The sequence below is a fragment of the Thalassophryne amazonica genome, chromosome 11 (genome assembly GCF_902500255.1).
Source record: "Thalassophryne amazonica chromosome 11, fThaAma1.1, whole genome shotgun sequence".
Classification (NCBI taxonomy): domain Eukaryota; kingdom Metazoa; phylum Chordata; class Actinopteri; order Batrachoidiformes; family Batrachoididae; genus Thalassophryne; species Thalassophryne amazonica.
In genome coordinates this window covers 58,569,334-58,592,273 of record NC_047113.1, presented here as the reverse complement: position 1 = coordinate 58,592,273, position 22,940 = coordinate 58,569,334, and the positions used below count along the sequence as shown (strand labels likewise).

General features: G+C 39.4%; 1 protein-coding gene across 1 annotated transcript in view; it reads right to left on the bottom strand.

The window, feature by feature from the left end:
• The window catches only part of glra4a (glycine receptor, alpha 4a), a 165,612-nt gene that overhangs the window by 45,985 nt on the left and 96,687 nt on the right, over positions 1-22,940 (bottom strand). The window contains exons 6-7 of the mRNA XM_034181880.1: positions 6,364-6,501; positions 2,873-3,087 (exon numbers count right to left, since the gene is read on the bottom strand). Coding sequence (XP_034037771.1) covers positions 2,873-3,087; positions 6,364-6,501 — 353 coding nt within the window. The remainder of the gene's footprint in view (positions 1-2,872; positions 3,088-6,363; positions 6,502-22,940) is intronic.

Genomic DNA, 22,940 nt, shown 5'->3' with positions numbered 1-22,940 from the left:
TCAGAGTGATGCTGAAAAACTAATTCATGCATTTATTTCCTCTAGGCTGGACTATTGTAATTCATTATTATCAGGTTGTCCTAAAAGTTCCCTGAAAAGCCTTCAGTTAATTCAAAATGCTGCAGCTAGAGTACTGACAGGGACTAGAAGGAGAGAGCATATTTCACCCATATTGGCTTCTCTTCAATGGCTCCCTGTTAATTCAAGAATAGAATTTAAAATTCTTCTTCTTACTTATAAGGTTTTGAATAATTAGGTCCCATCTTATCTTAGGGACCTCATAGTACCATATCACCCCAATAGAGCGCTTTGCTCTCAGACTGCAGGCTTACTTGTAGTTCCTAGGGTTTGTAAGAGTAGAATGGGAGGCAGAGCCTTCAGCTTTCAGGCTCCTCTCCTGTGGAACCAGCTCCCAATTCGGATCAGGGAGAGAGACACCCTCTCTACTTTTAAGATTAGGCTTAAAACTTTCATTTTTGTTAAAGCTTATAGTTAGGGCTGGATCAGGTGACCCTGAACCATCCCTTAGTTATGCTGCTATAGACTTAGACTGCTGGGGGGTTCCCATGATGCACTGAGTGTTTCTTTTTATTCACCTCTTTTGCCCTGTATGCACCACTCTGCATTTAATCATTAGTGATTGATCTCTGCTCTCTTCCACAGCATGTCTTTTTCCTGATTCTCTCCCTCAGCCCCAACCAGTCCCAGCAGAAGACTGCCCCTCCCTGAGCCTGGTTCTGCTGGAGGTTTCTTCCTGTTAAAAGGGAGTTTTCCTTCCCACTGTCTCCAAGTGCTTGCTCATAGGGGGTCGTTTTGACCGTTGGGGTTTTTCTGTAATTATTGTATGGCTTTTGCCTTACAATATAAAGCGCCTTGGGGCAACCGTTTGTTGTGATTTGGCGCTATATAAATAAAATTGATTTGATTTGATTTTAATTCCTCTGCACATTAATTCAAATGCAAGCCCTTCATCTTGGGTCTCATGTCCGCTACTGTGTTCATAAAGTCCCAGTTCATATCCTAAAGGTTGCTTGATTATTTGGTTAATTTAAATTTGTGCTGACTGCAGTTCTGCATAATTGTCTTTGCATGAGTGGAAGCCATTTTTGTTTGTTGTACCTATTGATAGCCATCACTGTTACACATTATAGAGTAGTTTGCAGTTTGGTAAAACCTTTATTGTATTTTTGTTGAATCACAGAGTCATCACATAAAATGCAACCTGTGCAAACCTCTGAAGGCGTGTACGCATTATTGCTGGAAAACAGGTTTGACATCTTGATTACGGTGCATGTGGTGCACCTTCCATGGACGTAGGTGATGAGGCACTGCGAAGGCACAACGGATTGAAATATCAAACTTGTGGATTTTTGAGCACACAGTCAGTGACTGTTGGCGAGTGTCTTTGGAACCTGACAATCTGGAAAAAAAAACCCACAGAAAGTTTGATTTGTGCAGCGTGCAAAGTGAAAGAATGAGACCATGCGAACCAAACTTAATGCACTGTCAAAGAAATGCTCCAATTTGTACATACTGTAGATAGCAGCAGTATTTCTCTACTGCACATTGTAACAGCGGACATTTGACTTGTGGCTTTTTTTAAGATCACCTTCATTCCTAAACCCAACAATGTTTACAGTAAACAAAACAACAACAACAAAAAAACGTTCTTCCCTTTCCTCTATCTTATAATCTTATATCTTTCATCTATCTGTTGGTATATTGGTGTGTCCGCTTATGACTTGCCTGTTGCCTAGCAACTGTGACGGCAACAACCCTCCCCTCAGACAAACCACCCTCTCAAAACACACACAACAGTATGCTACAGTGCAGATAGTAGTCAGTCAGGTCAGATCTGGGAACATGTGCTGGTGCTGCAGCTACCACACTACTCAACCACCTTGGGTCTAGGATGGAAACCACCCAAGCAGAAAAACCTCTTAAAATTAGGCATCTACCTGCAGCAATCAGGTGAAACACGGGTGTCCCCTTCCCCTTCTCCAGCAGTTGGGGTCCTCAACAACACCAATGTACCAGCCCATTAAGGTTAGACAATGTGTTTCTTAAACCCTGTTTCCATGTTGATACATATGTATGTGACACCGTGACATGAGACTTAATCACATAGGAATTCTGTAGTAATCTATCCTAATTTAGATAGACTCTGTATAATGATGTGAGGGACATAAAACAATGTGAGACTGGGAGTGAGAACTCTTCAGACGGGTAAGAATCAGAGCCCAGCATACAAAACTCTAAAAAGTGGTTTCAAAATATGGTCAACCACAGAATGCCTTAATACATTTTTGTCCATATGCTGATATTCTCATGTTTTGTGAAGTGTTTGTGCTTGTTAGCACTCAATCACACGTTCAGCCGCTGTTCAAGTAAAAATGAAAAACCCCAAGTGCTAGGATATCAGTACTAAATTAATTTTCTTTTCACTCAGAGCTGTTTCTTGCAGGAAGAAGAACAAGTGATTACAGTTGAAAAATGTCTTCACTGGTTTCTGCAAACAATATTTCACTCACAGTCGGACACTATTTCCACTCTTTCTTTGTGCTCCACTGATTTCCAAAAATCAACAAGATATGTTTTAATTAGCTCAGCACTGGATTTCCACGGCTGTCCATTTACTGTCATCAGCCGTGATAAATACAACACAAAAATGAAACTATGCAGTGTCTGGAAAATTGTGCAGACGGAACAATAATCTGCATAGGCACAGTAAATCATCCTCTGTGTTTTTGCTGACCAGTTTTGCAAATGGTTGTGTCAGACTGCAATCCACTGCAATTGTGCCCAGCCGAGTGAGTACTGTAGTGCATTTTTTTTTTTGAGGAACACCTTGGTCACTAGTCTGCAAACTCACCTTGGGCAGTGAGGCTCTGGATCCACTGCTCTGTGTGGTCATCGTCAGCACGGTGGTGATTCCAAGGCCGACTCTGGCTGGTGCAGCATCCATGTTTATCCAAAAAGAAACCCAGGACAGGATAACGATGAGGAGGGAAGGGATGTACATCTGGATCAAGTAGTAGCCCATTTGACGTTCCAGGTGGAATTTTACCTCAATGCAGGTGAATTTACCTGTAGATGCACCATACAGAAGAGCCAAGACTCAACAATGGTTGTACTGTAGTGCTAAATCTGCTGAACCATTTATGTTTTGTATGTTTTATTCCCTGTTTGTCTGATTATAAGCAGACAACAGTGCCAGTGCTTATTGCTGTAACATAGCGGCTGCTCTGGGTTGTGTTGTGTATGACTCCTCCCACTCGCTCCCCTCAGGACGCAACTTAATCTCTGGCATGGTGAGGTGGACAGTGACCAGTCGGCCTAAAACCTGGGCTCTGGTCTGAGCGGCCAGAGTACCCTGTGGCTGTTGGGGAATGAAAACGATTGACTACCACATGCACAGATGATGGCTGGGATGCCAGTCCATTACAGGTTGCTTCCCCAGCCAAGGTTAGTACCATTTAGAATTTTGTGGACTTAGTTACAATGCAAATGACGTGGGAACATCATAATACTACAACTTCAAAACGAGTGCCTTCTTCAAGGACACAAACAGTAGGCCCACACCCGGAACTGAGTTAATCCAAACCCTAAACCAATGGTGCCAAGTTCAGTCCTCAAGATCTGCCTTCCTGACACTCTTAGTTGTCTCCCTGTTCCAACACCACTGAATCCAATGAAAGGCTCGTTAGCAGGATGTTAATGAGCCTTTCATTGGATTCAGGTGTGTTGGAACAGGGAGACAACTAAGAGTGTCAGGAAGGTAGATCTCAAGGACCGAACTTGGGAACCCCTAGACAAAAGTAATGCACTGTCAAACAGTTGGCTGACAGACTTCTGAGTTTTACTCTATTAGGAAACATTAGCTTCCACGAGTACTTCTTCTAACAACTCTTAACATGCCAAACTCACACTCACCATGTACTTCTTTTCTATCTTTTCATTTCATTGCCTACATTTTTGCTCCATGACATGGTGGACTGTATAAATATATAAAGAAGGGATTTATTATTACGTTGAAGTCTCCTTCAACTTTTAAAGAAAGTGTTTATTGTTATGCTGACGTTTCCCTTAAAAATGTAGCTTGATTGTGATTCTTCACTTCTAAATAATTTGTATAAAAGTGTCAACTAAATGATTGAAATGTAATCGATCTCATGTTTATAGGTCAACTCAAAAAGGCCTCTAATAACAATTGCACCTTATTTTTTCATTGTGCTTTTTCAATTTTCAAATCATCAGAGCTATCCTTACAATACTCCTGTATCTGTCAACAAACAATGATTCTTTCCTCTCATTATTTAATTGTATTTTAGGATTCTATAGGTAGAGTATAAATAAATTAATGTTAATAATGTTAATAATGTTTGAATTCTGTTTTTATGTAGATATCATTTGTTTTTGTCTTTTCTGACTTTGAAAATCCTTCTTTTTTTCAAGGCATAAATTGTGTTTTATTGCATGTATGCTGCAAAGTAGCTGTGTAACAGTTGTTTGCAAAGTGTTAATTGCTACACCTGCATGCAGTGTTAAATCACACAGGGTATTATCTTCAGTCTGTAAGTTCGTTTATATAGGAACAAAATAACTGGGTTTTTATCTGACTTGTTGAGACCTAATGAACTCGGCCACATACAAACTGATTTCATTTTGAGGAAAACTGGTTATAAGTCAAAGTCACAGGCCAACGTCAAATTAGGGAATAGAAGATATTTATAAGATGCCTGTTCTGAGGAACTGATTAAAGATACATTATAGATATTAAGCACTAATGTGAAATTCTATACCACCTTTCTGTTGGTCATGTGATCTTTTACTTTGGGTAACTTTAAAATGTCAAGCTAAATGTCATAACTGTTTATCTCAAACAGTTTGGAGCCTATATGGATGGAAGGGTTGTATGTGAGCCAAAGATAAAGTGGTTTAGATTGAAAAAAAAGTCAAGGCCACACAAAAACATATTTTGGTATCACTGAAAGAAAAGACTTAATTTGCATGATGCACAGTAAATTTTGCAGAGTAAAATTTAATCTGCAGGAATATTTAGTCCCGGTCCAAACAGAGTTAAATATACTCTACCACAGGCTAAATCAACTCAGCAGTGTAAAATCAACTCTTATTGGAGTAAAACCACTTGCACTGACTAGACGTGTCGCTGACCAAAAGGTCCCCCTTAAAAATCGGTCCGCTCTGCCTTCACTGCGCATGCGTCATCAGCCACGGTTCAATGATTATCACCTCGTTTCTGCTTCAAACTGTGCTCTAGCCATCATCTATCTCAGCGACACATATCTGAAGCTTTTGTACAACAATCATTTCCACATAAATTCAGCATTATTTCATCAGAAAAGATGGAGAGAGGGATCAGAGCACCGCAGCCAGGTGAGCTGCTAGCTGTTGCGTTCACTGTGCGGCAAGTCATTTCAAAGCGTCACCGATTATCACCTAGTTTCTGCTTAAAACGCCCTCGTTTCTGCTTAAAACTGACTTTAGACTGATTTAAGAAGTTTTACATTTATCATCTGATGGTTAATAGTCCCATTAAACCATCTGATCACTTTGGGTGAAGAGACTCCATCTCAGATGAGTGGTTGTGCTCCAAAATGATGCATACGCAGTGGAGGCAGGGCGGACCGTTCGGTCGGCAACAACGGTACAGCTGATTTCACTCCATAATAGAGTGTGCTTTACTCTATTTAGACTGGGATCAAATGGTAGCTCAGCAGAGTATACTTTACTCAGCAAATATACTATGTATGATTTTGAATTAATCAAAAAGTATCATAACATTTTCATGAAGAACACCTGCAGCATGCCATTTTAAAAATCCAATATTGTACTTTTCAAATCTCTCATCATTTGAACTATTATCTGTTCCAAAAAGGCATTTCCAGGCACCAAGCTGCTGCTGCTGCTGCTATTTCTGCGTGTCTATTTTGGGGTCCTGGAGTTTGAACAACTACCTACCATCGGTGGAATGTCTGTATCACTGTGTAAATTTACATAGTGTCCTGGAAAACTTTAAGACATTTAGACAATGCTTCAACAATGAGTACCATGGAGCGTGTCCTGTTTTGCATTGCGCCAGTTCACATAAAAATGTGAAAAGCACACAAAGATGATTTATATACAGTATTAAGCCATCGTTGAACAGTGTGGGTAAAACTGGCAGATGCCTACTTTCTCTTTGTCACAGCCAATGCCAAAGTTCTACAATGAAAACGTGGGACGGAAGGAGCAGCTGCTCACTGTCAGAGTGTCTGATCTCCGGTTTCTAGACACACAATCAGCTGAAGCAGGGATTTGCAACTTGCAGTTTTCCTCCAATGGAATCAGTATGCAATGTACCCGTGTTGTAGTTCTTAGTGCAGTAGCCCAAATCCTTCTCCTCTTTTAGCACAAATTGGGGAAGGGTGAGATCATCAGCCACCTGAACTGGGTTCTCAGACAGCCACTCAAAGATCAAGTCATTCATCGTGTATCCAACTGTGAAAAGAGAACACAGGAGAAGAGTTGGAGAGTGATTTAGTCACTGTGCAACTTGCAAAATACCCAAACTAATCTGAAATGGACTGCATTCATATGGCACGTTTCCATCTGCATCAGACGCTCAAAGCGCTTTACACATCAATGCCTCACATTCACCCCGATGTCAGGCTGTTACCATACAAGGCACCCACTACACACAGGGAGCAACTTTTCCCGGTCAGGCTGGGATTTGAACCGAGGATCCTCTGGTCTCAAGCCCAACGCTTACCACTAGACCATCACCTCCCCTAAGGGTCCTGTCCCACTGGTGTTTAGGAGGATTTGCATATGGATTGCGCACAAAATTGGCCCATATTCGCCAAACATCCACAATATCCGTGTAACATACCTGTATGAGTCGGCCGTCATCCGAACGCGCCCGTGATCATCCGCAGAGGCATGCATTTCCATAGCCAGGATTTTTGAGTAGCTCAAAAATCTGAATGCGGATAACATCCACCTTACATACTCCATACATAGTCAATTCATACACAATACATACTCACTCTAAGCGCTGTATATCTGCCGTTAACCGCTGATATCCGCAATTGACGGGGATTTGCGGCTTGGCAGCGGACTGGAACAGTGTATAAAACAGATATATTGCGTGCCCATCATGTTCACATCACAAACTAAAATATGTTGTAGCAACTGCATACAGATTGGCCACGAATAAAGCATTTTTATTACATCTGCTTTGCAGCTGATCTGCGAACAATCTGTGAATGCATAACAAACACGTTACGTAAACCCAAAGTACTATATTTAGCAGAAAGCGACATACCTGCCAGTCAGTGCCGGTCCGGCTGTGTAAATCCACAAAGACGTAATAGCTGCTGCAATCCAGGATTTTATTTAACACCAACAAAAGGAAGAGTTGCTGTTTAGCCACAGCTCACGCTGAAGTCTGTTTGCTGTGACACTCTCAAAAAACAAAACAAAAAAACACCGTCTCACATCCCGAGCGGCTTCCCCCCTCCCGCTCCCCAAACTCATGAACAGGTAACTCTTGCATGACAACAAGAACAAACTCTGTGATCAACTTGTCCAAGTCCAGCACTTGCTCCAGAGGCTGTATTGTTGGTGTGAATAGTGATGCCGAAAGGAGCAAGTGCGCTTATTTTATGACCGCAATGCAGATGCCGTGCACGCGCAACACGTGCACAATGCATTCATAATACACCCGTAATACTGCCATGATAATCTCAATGTGTCGGATCAGTTTCCTCACTACATGCGTTATACAACCCCTGGCAAAAATTATGGAATCACCGGCCTCTGAGGATGTTCATTCAGTTGTTTAATTTTGCAGAAAAAAAAGCAGATCACAGACCTGACACAAAACTAAAGTCATTTCAAATGGCCACTTTCTGGCTTTAAGAAACACTATAAGAAATCAGGAAAAAAAAAATTGTGGCAGTCAGTAACGGTTACTTTTTTAGACCTAGCAGAAGGAAAAAAATATGGAATCATGAAAAACAAAAGAACGCTCCAACATATCACTAGTATTTTGTTGCACCACCTCTGGCTTTTATAACAGCTTGCAGTCTCTGAGGCATGGACTTAATGAGTGACAAACAGTACTCTTCATCAATCTGGCTCCAACTTTCTCTGATTGCTGTTGCCAGATCAGCTTTGCAGCTTGGAGCCTTGTCATGGACCATTTTCTTCAACTTCCACCAACGATTTTCAATTGGATTAAGATCCGGACTATTTGCAGGCCATGACATTGACCCTATGTGTCTTTTTGCAAGGAATGTTTTCACAGTTTTTGCTCTATGGCAAGATGCATTATCATCTTGAAAAATGATTTCATCATCCCCAAACATCCTTACAATTGATGGGATAAGAAAAGTGTCCAAAATATCAACTTAAACATGTGCATTTATTGATGATGTAATGACAGCCATCTCCCCAGTGCCTTTACCTGACATGCAGCCCCATATCATCAATGACTGTGGAAATTTACATGTTCTCTTCAGGCAGTCATCTTTAGAAATCTCATTGGAACGGCACCAAACAAAAGTTCCAGCATCATTACCTTGCCCAATGCAGATTCGAGATTCATCACTGAATATGACTTTCATCCAGTCATCCACAGTCCACAATTGCTTTTCCTTAGCCCATTGTAACCTTGTTTTTTTCTGTTTAGGTGTTAATGATGGCTTTTGTTTAGCTTTTCTGTATGTAAATCCCATTTCCTTTAGGCGGTTTCTTACAGTTCGGTCACAGACGTTGACTCCAGTTTCCTCCCATTCGTTCCTCATTTGTTTTGTTGTGCATTTGTGATTTTTGAGACATACTGCTTTAAGTTTTCTGTCTTGACGCTTTGATGTCTTCCTTGGTCTACCAGTATGTTTGCCTTTAACAACCTTTCCATGTTGTTTGTATTTGGTCCAGAGTTTAGACACAGCTGACTGTGAACAACCCACATCTTTTGCAACATTGCGTGATGATTTACCCTCTTTTAAGAGTTTGAGAAGCCTCTCCTTTGTTTCAATTGACATCTCTCGTGTTGGAGCCATGATTCTTGCCAGTCCACTTGATGCAACAGCTCTCCAAGGTGTGATCACTCCTTTTTAGATGCAGACTAACGAGCAGATCTGATTTGATGAAGGTGTTAGTTTTGGGGATGAAAATTTACAGGGTGATTCCATAATTTATTCCTCAGAATTGAGTGAGTCCATATTTTTTTCCCTCTGCTCGGTAACCGTTGTAAAAAAAGTAACCATTACTGACTGCCACAGTTATTTTTCCTGATTTCTTATAGTGTTTCTTAAAGCCAGAAAGTTGCCATTTGAAATGACTTTAGTTTTGTGTCATGTCTGTGATCTGCTTTTTTTCTACAAAATTAAACAACTGAATGAACATCCTCCGAGGCTGGTGATTCCATCATTTTGCCAGGGGTTGTATAACCGTGATTGTTCATCATATATTTGCTATATATTATTAATATATTCGTAATTCATACTGGGATATTTTTGGCCATTTTTGTTGCGGATGACAACGAACGCCCGCAATTTGTATACTCAATTCATGCGCAATTAATCCTCTCCCCAGTGGGACAGGGCCCTAAATTTCATTTGGTTTTTCACATTTTCTCAGGGTTGCCACAGCATCTTTCATATGGCTCCACGTGTTAGTTTGGTGTATTTTATGCCAGATTCCCTTCCTTACAAAACGTCTGGAGACATATGAAGAATGGGCATGGTAGACTTTGAACCCTGGGCCTTCTTGCAGGGAGGCAATAATCCTAACCAATATATCACAGTGTCGCTCCCCCCCAGGCAAAGTTTATTTTATGTCAGATAGGACGTCATGGCTAAATTGGGGCATTATATTATTATCTGCCTTTCATTTCTGTCAGATATTTAAAAGTGAGAAAGCCACTTTTCATTAAGCATAATGTACAACATCTCTGTGGTGTGGCTGGTCTGAACTTCCTGGGGGTCAGACCAAGGGTTGGGTATTGAGAACTGGTTCTTTTCAGGTATCGTTAAGAAATGATTCGATCCACCGACATCAATAGCCTTTTTGCTTAAGGATTCCCTTATCAGTCCTTCAGAGCGGCTGTTGATTTTCAGGGTGTTTGTTGGGAAAATGATCATTTCTCTATGTTGATTACAGACCCTGCAGTGGCTCTGTAATTAACCGTTTCTGCAGCGCGGATCTGCTTTGAACCTTGAACCAATGAAGCAGTGTTTGATCCGCTGCTTCACTGGTTCTTTGCTTCGCTCCTTTTCAGAAGTGGCAACTCCGCTTCTTAACCCCTCTCAAAGCCATTAAAATATGTCAATTGTGAGTCACTTTTGTGCAGATTAAACTGACTAACTGGGACTCCTGTCTTGTTGCGAGAAAGGAATGAGAATCATCCTCCGTTCCATTGCTCCAAACGCTGCGCCACTCTCTGCTGAGTCGAGTCCGCTCGGAATTAATAACTTCAAAGGAAATCGCCATTTAAATCAAATGACACTTCTTTCCAAATATTGTAATACAACCAATAAACTACAATTGATCAAAATGTTTTTTTCCTGAGATGTTCTGCGCTGACATGCAGCAGCCCAAGACTGTATGGCTGCAGACCTGCAGACTCCAGCAGTCGTCTGAGTTCAGCTCAGATGTATGGAGAGACTTTCATGTTGACAAAAATTACAGATTTTGTTTATTTCTATTTATGTCCAGAGATCAAGGTTGCAGTGACCAATTTCATATTTATACGTGTTCTTTAAGCATTCATTAACTTTCCCAGTCTTTTGTTGCCCCGTCCCAACTTTTTTGAAATGTGTTACAGGCATCCATTTCAAAATGATCAAATATTTGCACAAAAACAACAAAGTCTATCAGTTTGAACATTAAATATCTTGTCTTTGTGGTGTATTCAATTGAATATAGGTTCAAGAAGATTTGCAAATCACTGTATTCTGTTTTTATTTACATTTTATACAACATCCCAACTTCATTGGAATTGGGGTTGTACAAAGTAATTTAAATAAAATAATTAGTCCCTTCGGCTGCTCCCTTGTTTGCACTCGGGGTTGCCACAATAAATCTGAGGTGGATCTGTATGTTGAATTGGCACAGGCTTTACACCAGATGCCCTTCCTGACACAACTCCACATTACATGGAGAAATGTGGCAGGGGTGGGGTTTGAACCGCAAACCTTCCACACTGAAAGCAAGTGCACTAACCACCTGGCCACCACCTCTGCACATACATTAATTCTTTATGTGTCAATGCAGCTCCATTGAATCAAAATATGCACCAGTACTAAGAAACACTTAGCTGTGTGTGTATTTTAAGATCTTTTTCTGCAGATTTCGTCAAATAAACTTTAGACAGTTTAATTATTAAGAAAATAAAATGTAATTGGGAGGTATTTTTGAAAAAGACTGCGGTCCGTAGTGGACCGTTGCTTCTCCTTGCAGATGTAGCATCCATGGATAGGACCGCAGCCCATCATAGGTTATTCACCAGTTACAGCTGGTACAGATTAACAGCTGGGTAGATACAAACAGGTTGCCTGTAACAGCCACAACTACACTTGAACCCAGGTCGGTAGGATGGCAGTCCACCTCTTGTGCCACAGAGTCACCTTGTATATACAGGTCAGGTTTGGGAGCATGAGCTTGCATTATATGTCACCACGTCGACCACACCACAGAACAACCTTGGGTCCATAATGGCAACCACTCAGGCAGACAACCAGTCCATACCTACATTTCTAAAAATAACCTACTTTCTGCTGCAGCCAGATGAAACTGGTGTCCCCTTGGCCTTCTCCTGCCACTGGGGTCCTCAACACTAAGGTGGCTGCATGCTGGATAATGCCCAGTGAAATGCGAGAAATGGCCAAAATTAGAAAGCTGATGCTCCCTCACAATGCAAGTCATTCTCCTCATTGGAGCCTCCTGAAGTAATCGATTGTTTGACAGTTATTCCAGTGGTATCCAAGGATGCTCTGAAGACATGTAGTATCAAAGACATGCAGTTATTGCCTTAGGTCACGAGTTAGTCTCCAAGTCTCACAACCACACAGTAAGACGAGAAACACCAGGACTCCAAAGACTTAGACCTTTGTTCCCCTGCCAAGATAATGGCATCACCAAACACCTCTGTCCAGCGACCTCATCACTCCATGAACTCTTCCCAGACTGCTCTCAATCTCAAGGACAGAGGACTCTGAGATGTGCATGTGACAAGTGACAAAGTGACAAAGTTTTTATTCGGCACACAAAATATTCAAATAGAAAAAAATGAACAATTCCACAAACAAACACTGACAAAACTAGTGAGTCCAAAAGGGTGTGGGCTGAAGCAAAGCTTATTAGCGCCCACCCCTGCTAGTACAAGTCCAACAATTCTAATCAGTCATATTTACATAAATATAAATTCACTACTACATGTCGACACACAGACATACACATCAATATACTATTCACTTATAATTATATTTATATAGTACCAGATCACAAGAAAGTCGAATCAAGGCACTTTACGCCAGTAAGGACTAACCTTACCAACCCCCAGAGCAAGCACTAGGCAACTGTGGTGAGGAAAAACTCCCTATAAGGAAGAAACCTCAAGCAGACCAGGCTCTTGGGGGTGACCCTCTGCTTGGGCTGTGCCATATATACCTATATACATACGTATATACTTTACAAACATAAATATATACATACATATACACAGTCACTTATATACATATACACCTACCCATACCTATATATCTACATACGCATATACATACCCACACATTCAAATATACAATAAGTCCCACTTATAAATTGAACATTCCATATAAATCAAATTATATTTGCTTCTTTATGATACTTAGACATGATGTTCTTTTTGAGTAGTTTCTTAAATCTTACTAAGGTACTACTCATTCTAACCTCTGTTGAACATTTGTTCCATTTCCTCACCCCAACCACAGACACACAAAAACCCTTTACATTTGTTCTTACTGGTGGTTTCATAAAAACTGCACAACCTCTTAAACTATATCTGGATTCCCTCAATCGGAACAGACTCTGGACATGTCTCGGTAAGGCTTGGTTTTTCGCTCGAAATAAAGTTTGAATTGTAATGTAATCGACCAAATCAATGAATTTTAATAAATTTAAAGACACAAATAGAGAATGAGTTGGTTCACGATATTGTTTATTGCAGATGATTCGTATGGCTCGTTTTTGCAAAAGGAATATTGGATTGGTATTTGATTTGTAAGTGTTTCCCCATGACTCAACACAATATGTCATATATGGTACCAACAGAGAATGATATAAAGTAAGTAACCCTTCTTGCGGCAGTAGGTCTTTGGCTTTATACAAAATGGCTATAGTTTTTGACAATTTTGATTTCACATAATTTATATGTGGTTTCCAGCTAAGTTTATTATCAATTATAACACCTAAAAATTTATTCTCTGTTACTAACTCAATTTCCTTATTGTTTATAGTTACATTTTTACATTTGGGTGCCTGTTTATTTCCAAATATAATACATTTAGTTTTCCCAAGGTTGAGTGACAACTTATTAGCGTCAAACCAAACCTTAAATTTTTCCAGTTCTTTCTCCACTATGTCCAGAAGCTGTTCAAGATTTTCACCGCTACAGAACACAGTTGTATCATCCGCAAAAAGGACACATCTCAGTGAACTCGACACCCAACTTATATCATTTATATAGATTATAAACAACAAAGGACCCAGCACTGAGCCCTGCGGCACCCCACATGTGACATCCCTGAGTTCAGAATTTGTATTATTGAATTGAACATACTGAAATCTGCCTTGTAAATAACTAGCTATCCATTCATATGCCAGACCTCTGATTCCATATTTCTGCAGTTTACTTAATAGTACTCCATGGTTAATTGTGTCAAATGCTTTCTGTAAATCAAAAAAAACACCTATTGTGTATTGTTTATTGTCAATTGCAGTTGCTATACTTTCCACAAAGTCCATCAAAGCATGTGATGTAGTTCGAGACCTTCTAAATCCATATTGTTCTTCACAAATGATGTTATGCTTCAGTAAATAATCATTTAATCTTTTAGCAAATATTTTTTCCAAAATTTTGGAAAATTGTGGCAGGAGTGATATAGGTCTATAATTAGAAAATGTGTGTTTGTCACCAGTTTTAAACAGAGGAATTACTTTGGCTATTTTCATTTGAGAAGGAAATTTACCAGTACTTAGTGACATATTGCAAATATAATTGAACGGTTTTACTATACAATCAATAACTTTTTTTAATAAAGCCATATCCAAATTATTAAAATCAGTCGATTTCTTACTTTTTGAACCATGAACCAGATCAAGTATTTCCCTTTCATGAGTACCACCAATGAACATTGAAACAGATTTGTTAAACGTTGAATTATTTACCCAGAAGTTATTAGTTGATGAGTCAATTTTACTGGCAAGATTTTTACCCACATTAACGAAGTATTCATTAAAGTGTTCAGCAATAGACTCGTCGTTATCAATCGTGATGTAGTTGTTACTCTGAAAAAATGAAGGATAATCTCTAGTTACTCTATTCTTTTTTACTATTTCATTTAATATGTTCCATGTGTTTTTGATGTTATTTCTATTTTTGACAAGTAACTCATTATAATATGTTTTTTTACTGAGTCTCATGATATTGATTAACTTATTCTTATATGTTTTATACTTACTTTCAGCTTCCTTAGTTCGTAGTTTTATGAATTGTTTATATAGTACGTTTTTCTTTTTACATGCCCTCTGAAGTCCCTTAGTTATCCATGGTTTGTTGCTATATTGATTTCTATATATTTTGTCAACAAATGGACAGTGTTTATTATACAAACTGGAAAAAATGGAAATGAAAGCATCATATGACCTGTCAACATCATCAACAAAAACATCTGACCAATTCTGACTTGATAAATCCTCCCTTAAATTATCAATTGTTTCAGGTGTTACTTTTCTACTCATGAATTTGATATTGCTTCAATACTTACAACAACCCTTCAAAGACTGAGAAAACTGGCAAGTGATCACTGATATCACTGACCAGTAGTCCCCCACTAAGATTACCGGATATAACGTTAGTTAAAATATTGTCAATGAGAGTTGTTGTATCCATAGTTATTCTGCTAGGATGAATGATGGTTGGAAACAGTCCTAAACAGTACAAGGTGTTTATAAATGAGGTAATTTGTGGATGATTGTGAGGGTTTAAAAAATCTATATTGAAATCTCCACAGACAAATAAATGCTTATTTCTGTTGATTTTGTTGTACATTCCTAAGATAATGTCTTCAAAGGTGTCAATATTTGTCTCAGGAGCTCTGTAAATGCAACTAACAACTATGTTTTTGGAGTTTATAGATGTCATTTCTATGGTAACACATTCCATGATGTTGTCCACTGTAAATTACATGTTGTTAATGAGTTCACAGTTATAATCTGACCTTACAAACAATGCAACACCTAAGCCCCTTCTCGTCTGCCTATTAACCAGGAACAATTCATAACCATCAAGATATACCAGATCTTTATTATCCTCATTTAACCATGTTTCTGAAATTGCAATAACTGAAAAACGTTTTTTGGATGTTTTCAAACAATCATTAATAGCGGACAGATTACGAGAAAGACTTCTGCTGTTGAAATGTATAATTGAAAAATCTTCATCATTGATTTTATAATTTTTGAATTGTTCTTCTGTAAAATATTTGCACTGTCTCACAATATTCTCACTGAAAAAGGTATCAGGATCATTTTCAGATTCGAAGGGGTGGTTAGCAGAGTTATTATAATTAAATGTATCTAGACAGAGCTCCTGGGCAGAAATAAATGGATCATTATCCTTAGTCATTATGTCTCTCTTGTCTCCGGGTGTAGATGATGTGGATGAGTGGGTTGCTCCAGTCTGCATCATGGTGCTGTGATGTGTTTGAGTCCTCATACCTATTGTTCATATTTGTCCAGCTCCTCGATGTTCCTTATTGCCATAACCTTTGCTTGTTCTGGTGATCCGTTCAGTTTGATGAATATTTTACAGTTTGAAGTCCATGTGTGCTGGATTTTTCCCTGTTTCTTTAAGAAGCGTGCTTTCCTGGCGATGTCGGCATTCCGTTTGGTGAGATGTTCATTGATGAATACGTTTGTCCCTTTCAGTTTTCTTCCTTGTTTTAACAGTGCTGTTTTGTGTTTTGTGTTGATGAATCTCATGATGACGGTTCGTTTATCACCGTCATTTCTCCGGGGCAGAGGGTGGCACGCTTCAATGTTATTTAAATCCATTTCTATACCTTTAGATAGGAGGAAATCAGCAACCTGTTTTTCCACAGAGCTGACCTCCTGTTCACTGGGATCCCCTCCGCTCTCATCTGTTACCGCCCGTGCGTAGGACCGTGGTTTGATGTGAAGACCTGTGATGATGACGTCGTTGATTCTGGTGTACTGCTCCAATTCAGCCACTCTATTTTCCAGCTGCACCAGATGCCGGTCTTTCTCGGCGTTCTGGAGCCGTAATGCCTTCACCTCCTCCACCAGATCCATGATTGATTTCTGTTGCTGCTTCACAACAGAAATCTCCTCTGATAGAAAGTCCAGAGATTTTTTAATATCGTCACCTTCCTCCGCTGTCAGAACCTTCTTAGGCCCCATGGTCGGCTTATGAGCAGCTTGTCGATCGCCGATGTTAACAGCCTGCGTTGTTTGTCACCGGGATGGATCTGCAGTGTGCGTCACATTTGACATAACTGAATACCTCTAAAAGTTCAATATTTTTGCCGTATACAGATATGCTTCTGATGGCCGGGTTATAGAGAGTTATCGAAAGCCAGGATCTTTTTCTTGACACGCAGATTCCTTCTCAAGTGTTGCAATCAATGATGCGGAATCAATGGATTCCGCATCATCTGGGAAGTCAAGGTCAGCAAACTGTTCCTTGCCAACAGAAGCACCGTAGCCGATGGTTTCTACAGCCCTTTGCAACACCCAGTCCAATATATACAGTACATGACAATTAACAGCATGTACACACATTTTCCAAAGCCATTTTGACTTACCTTCACTTTTAGAGGCTTTTAGTCCTTCTTACAGGCACACGATTACTGCTGTATTAAAAATGTATTCCACACACAACATTTCAGAAACTCTCTGAACAATACTCCTGTCCATTGGGACCCTTTAGGGTCCGACTTGCAAAGACATCAATAATTTAACATATTCTAGTCTGTTCCCACACAGCGCAGCTGGAAAAACAACAGCACTAAGTTATCTGGTTCTTGAGGAGAATCCACTGTCATTCACACATCCTGCCATAACAGGCAAGGAGAATGTCAATACGTTCCTAAGATAATGAAACATTCTTTTCTTCCACCAACTACAGCTAAGACATGTCAAAATATAATTGGCACAGTGTTTAGGGTGCAATAAAAATTAAATTCATGTAAGAAACAGTCACAACAAAATTACCTGCAAGCTCCTTTTTCCATGTTAACGAAAGCTTTAACCTTCCTGCCTTCAGATTTCTGGTCTCCGATTTATTTGTACTTGGACTTAGTTTTGGTGAACACACAAATGGCTCAAAAGCACTGTGATGGTGCACGTGTGATTCTTTGATGTGTTTGAAACAGGTGAAGTTTATAGTCCGACTAAAAGCGGTTCTCTCAAAGCCCAGAGATCTCTTTCTCTTTACCCTTCGACTCTCTGCTTTTTTTTCATCTGGAACAGACGGCAGTAAAACCTCAAATGTCCTCTAAACATTTACCTCCAGCCAAGGTGACTGCACCCTTGGGTGGAGCACCAGCACTTGTCAACATGCCGCCAAGTAGCATCACACAGACTTTAATCAGAAATTATTATACCACTCCTCTAATGAGTGGAAACACACACACACACACACACACACACACACACACACACACACACACACACACACACACACACACACACACACACACACACACACACACACACACACACACGAGTGTCTCTTTCCCAGAATATCATATCAACACGACTGGAGGATGAAATGTCTTTTCTACTGTGTCTTTGTTTTTGTTCTGGCTGAAGTAGATTCTCTACAAAATTTATTGGATTTTTTTTTTTTTTTTATCTGTTTGCATCTGTGGAATTTGCAGAAACAAATCACACTGCTTCACATAAATACACAGTAAAATTGTTCTGCAGAAAACAATACTTCTGGTTCTTATTGAATCAGATAAGGATGTAAATGGAGATAACAGCATTCAGGGCGTGTGTGTGATTTATTTGCTGCAAAATGCTCCTGGAGAGGTCTGGTTCCCCCGCTTTGCTGGACTTAAATTCTTTCGTCTGTGAGAGGATATTCGCCCACCTCTAGGCACAGGGGTGGGTCAAATATAATAAAAGGGACACAGAATTAAAGTTTTATTATTTATATCCTGGAAATTGGTTTTATTAGGGTTGACTGTATCTCCACTAAAGGCAAGATGGAAAGGGATAGATATTATTCTCTCTAGATTTTATTAATAAAACAAGAATGCTTGAAAAGGCTTCAGAAGAATCTAATAGATTTCTTGATGCCATCGGTTTAAAGTTATGACACAAAAATGTCACAGTGTAAAGTAGCTGTGACAAAAGGCGGTACAGTGTAAAATTTAGATTATGGTGTAACTTTGAAGCACAAACAGTAACAGTCTATATCACATTATATTTGTTTGTCTGAAAATTGTGATACAAGTGCTTATGAAAAGTTAAAGCACTGGTCTCACAACTGCACAGCAACTAGTATGAGGCCATATTTTTAAACAGTACTAGGCCATATTTTTAAACACTAAGAGTCGCTTTAGCTATTTTATTGTGTAAAACTACATTAAACAGAAAAAAAGTCTTTTACTTTTGGCCAAATATAACCTTTCCCCCAACCAACATACACAATGCAACAATAGAATGCAAAATTACTAAATAGCTACCCATCACTTAAAGTGTTGCTGGAATGGGTTTGCACAGTTCAAAAAGGTTCCTGGAGCTGTTATTTGTATTTAAATATAGAGGTGTGAAAATTATTTCTTTTACAGGGCCATAGACTGATCTGGATGTAAGGCCATTGGCCAAAAATAAATACCCATACGAATTAATATATAGTTACACAAGAGCACTGCAAATTTTTACCTTGAATAAAATTTTCAAGGTCAAAGTCCTGTTAGAAGTGGCTTTCCATAAACTAAAATATAATACAATAGATAGATCAAAAGGGCTTTTCAATGTTAAAATCAAATATAAGCTGAATCCACAATATGGATCAGATGTGGATCAAACTTAGTCTATTCATTGAGAGTGGCAGTTTGCACCCCACTGTTACGAATGAGAGTGATTGAGGCAGTTTTGATTGAGATATAATGCAAAATGTACACCAAATGAGCTTTTCAATGTTCAATTCAAATGTCCACAAAATCCACAATATGGATCAGGTCCGGATCAAACTTTGTCACGCGATAGTGAGTACCAGTCTTCACCTCACTTTCAAATATGAGAGTGATTGGGGCACGTTTGATTAAGGGCCCTGTCCCACTGGTGTTTAGGAGGACTTGCATATGGATTGCGCACAAAATTGGCCCATATTCGCCAAACATCCGCAATATCCGTGTAACATGCCTGTATGAGTCGGCCGTCATCCGAACACCCCCGTGATCATCCACAGAGGCACGCGTGTCCGCAGCCAGGATTTTTGAGTAGCTCAAAAATCTGGATACGGATAACATCCGCCTTATATACTCAATACATACTCAATTCATACACAATACATACTCACTCTACCCGCTGTATATCTGCCGTTAAGTGCTGATATCCGCAACTGACGGGGATTTGCGGCTTGGCAGCGGACTGGGACAGTGTGTAAAACAGATATATTGTGTGCCCATCATGTCCACATCACAAACTAAAATATGTTGTAGTGAATACATACAAATTGGCCACAAATAAAGCATTTTTATTACATCTGCTTTGCAGCTGATTTGCGGACAATCTGTGAATGCATAACAAACACGTCACATAAACCCAAAGTATTATATGTGGCAGAAAGCGACATACCTGCCAGTCAGTGCCGGCCCGGCTGTGTAAATCCACAAAGACGTAATAGTTGCTGCAATCCAGGACTTTTATTTACCACCAACAAAAGGAAGAGTTTCTGTAAACTCAAGCTGAAGTCTGTTTTCTGTGACACTTTCAAAAAAAAAAAAAAAAAACACCGTCTCACACTCCAAGCGGCTTCCCCCCTCCCGCTCCCCAAACTCATGAACAGTTAACCGTCGCATGACAAAATGAACAATAACTCTGTGATCAACTTGTCCAAGTCCAGCACTTGCTACACAGGCTGTATTGTTGGTGTGAATAGTGATGCCGAAAAGAGCAAGTGCGCTTCTTTTATGACCGCAATGCAGATGCCGAGCACGCGCAACACGTGCGCGATGCATTCATAATACACCCATAATACTGCCGTGATAATCTCAATGTGTTGGATCAGTTTCCTCACTACATGCGTTATATAACCGTGACTGTTCATCATATATTCGTTATATATTATTAATATATCTGTAATTCATACTGGGACATTTGTAATTTTTGGCCATTTTTGTTGCGGACGACAACGAACGCCCCGCAATTTGTGTACTCAATTCAAGCGCAATTGATCCTCTCCCCAGTGGGACAGGGCCCTAAAAATCTATAATCAAATCAATCTATCTATCTATCTATCTATCTATCTATCTATCTATCTATCTATCTATCTATCTATCTATCTATCTATCTATCTATCTATCTATCTATCTATCTATCTATCTATCTATCTATCTATCTATCTATCTATCTATCTATCTATCTATCTATCTATCTATCTATCTATCTATCTATCTATCTATCTATCTATCTATCTATCTATCTATCTATCTATCTATCTATCTATCTATCTATCTAACAAAATCTATAATCTGGATCACATCCGGATAACACTCTCAAATATGAAAGAAATCTGTTCTTTTTGGACAGAGTTATGAATTATTGAAAATTCGCTCAATGGTAAAGATAGGGATTTTTGTGATTTTCCAAGATTTTTTCTGACTTTGCCCTTTGAACTATGACCTTCAAAATGGAATCAGTTTTTGCTTACGACATAAATCTTCAGTAAAAATTTCATAACAATATATCAGAAATTGTGGGCTCCAGGCTGTTCACAAACAAAAACAAACAAACAAACAAGCACGGGGTGAAAACATAACCTCCTCTAACTTTGTTGATGGAGGTAATGACAAATTATATTCTGTTTATTTAAAATTCAACATTCTAAATGTAAAATATTTAACAAAAGTATGAGTCCTTAATCTTAATTTCAAGAGATCTTGTCAGTTGTCATCATGGGCCAAAACAAAGAGAGTGCGGGCCAGTTGAGGTAGCCCCTTCCCCCGTCACACACATTTAAACACATACACTATGAAAAAGTTCACAAAATACTGTTTTACTGCTTTATCTTAGCTAATGGCCCCTTCACACATAGTACGAATAAGTACAAATCAGGGTGAATCATGGCGGAGCAGCTTGTATGAGCGAACCACAAAAACAGAGCTGACGGGCAGGCGTGAACAATGCCACTGCGACGTTTTCATGCACGTGGGAACACAGTGCTAGCTGTGAAAAAAATGTAAAAAAAAAATACATGCTGTGACAGTTTCATGCACACGGGAACACAGTGAGAGGAGCTGCAGCATGTGTAACGACATCGCGCAGCTGCTGTGAAAATAAAAAAAAATACATGCGCCCCATGGGATTTGAACCTGCACTTTCCAAAAGCTCTGATTGCCAGCCAGAAATGTTACCACTGAGCTACCATCACTGTCCTGTAAAAGGTGTGGGAAAATGCCTGATATCAAGAAGGACACTGAAGTATTAAAAAAATACAACCACACACCATATAAAACACCACATTTTACTGAATCCCTTTTATCAAGACAACAATACAAGTATGATCTGTCTGTTCCTCTGTAGATGACCCATGGTCACAGACGTACAGTCATGAAATGACATGAATGAGAAGCAGGGTGCTGTGATCATGTCCACATCTGCTGGCAGCGTTTTCAACTGGCCCCGCGTGTGTCTGGCCCGACATGCGTGTCTTGTGGACAGCACGCCGCAGGACAGACACCGCGTCATGTGGAACAGAGCTCACGTGGGTGACGTGACATTCAGATTGCCCTTTGCTTGTTATGATCTGACAGTCCGTTTCACCTGGGATAGCCGTTCAATGTGTGTGGCGTGCGCTCACTCACTGCAGCCCATTGCAACAGTGATATATGTTTTTATGTATGACCATGTGAGGACAGCAACCAGACACACGCACGTCACAGTTGTTAGTTCATGACTGTCCAAACACAGTCATCAGTGACGTGTTTGGTGGCAGAAACTTTCACAATACAAGCAACAAATAACCTCAACACAACATGTGATGAGGATATATATATATATATATATATATATATATATATATATATATATATATATATATATATATATATATATATATATATATATATATATCAAGGGAAGCATTTTCCATGTTATTGTGATTCCAAAACTGAGGGGTCACTGCAGGCTAAGCATGAATTACGAAAAACAAAACAAACAAAAAAGAAAAACCCAGCCCACATTTCATAAAGACAAGGCAAATTTTTGCTGCAGTGCACAACCTGCTATATTGCAAACCCCTCCCCCCAAGGCTAATTATTGTACTACTTGTACAGCCTTGAGTTTAGTGTCAAAACATTACCAACATACAAAACCAATTATTTTTATGCATTATGTCACCAGTCACCACAAATTGAAAGCTGTGGTTCAATAATTTCTACAATGTTTACTTGTTATACATATGAAAATAAATACTTTGA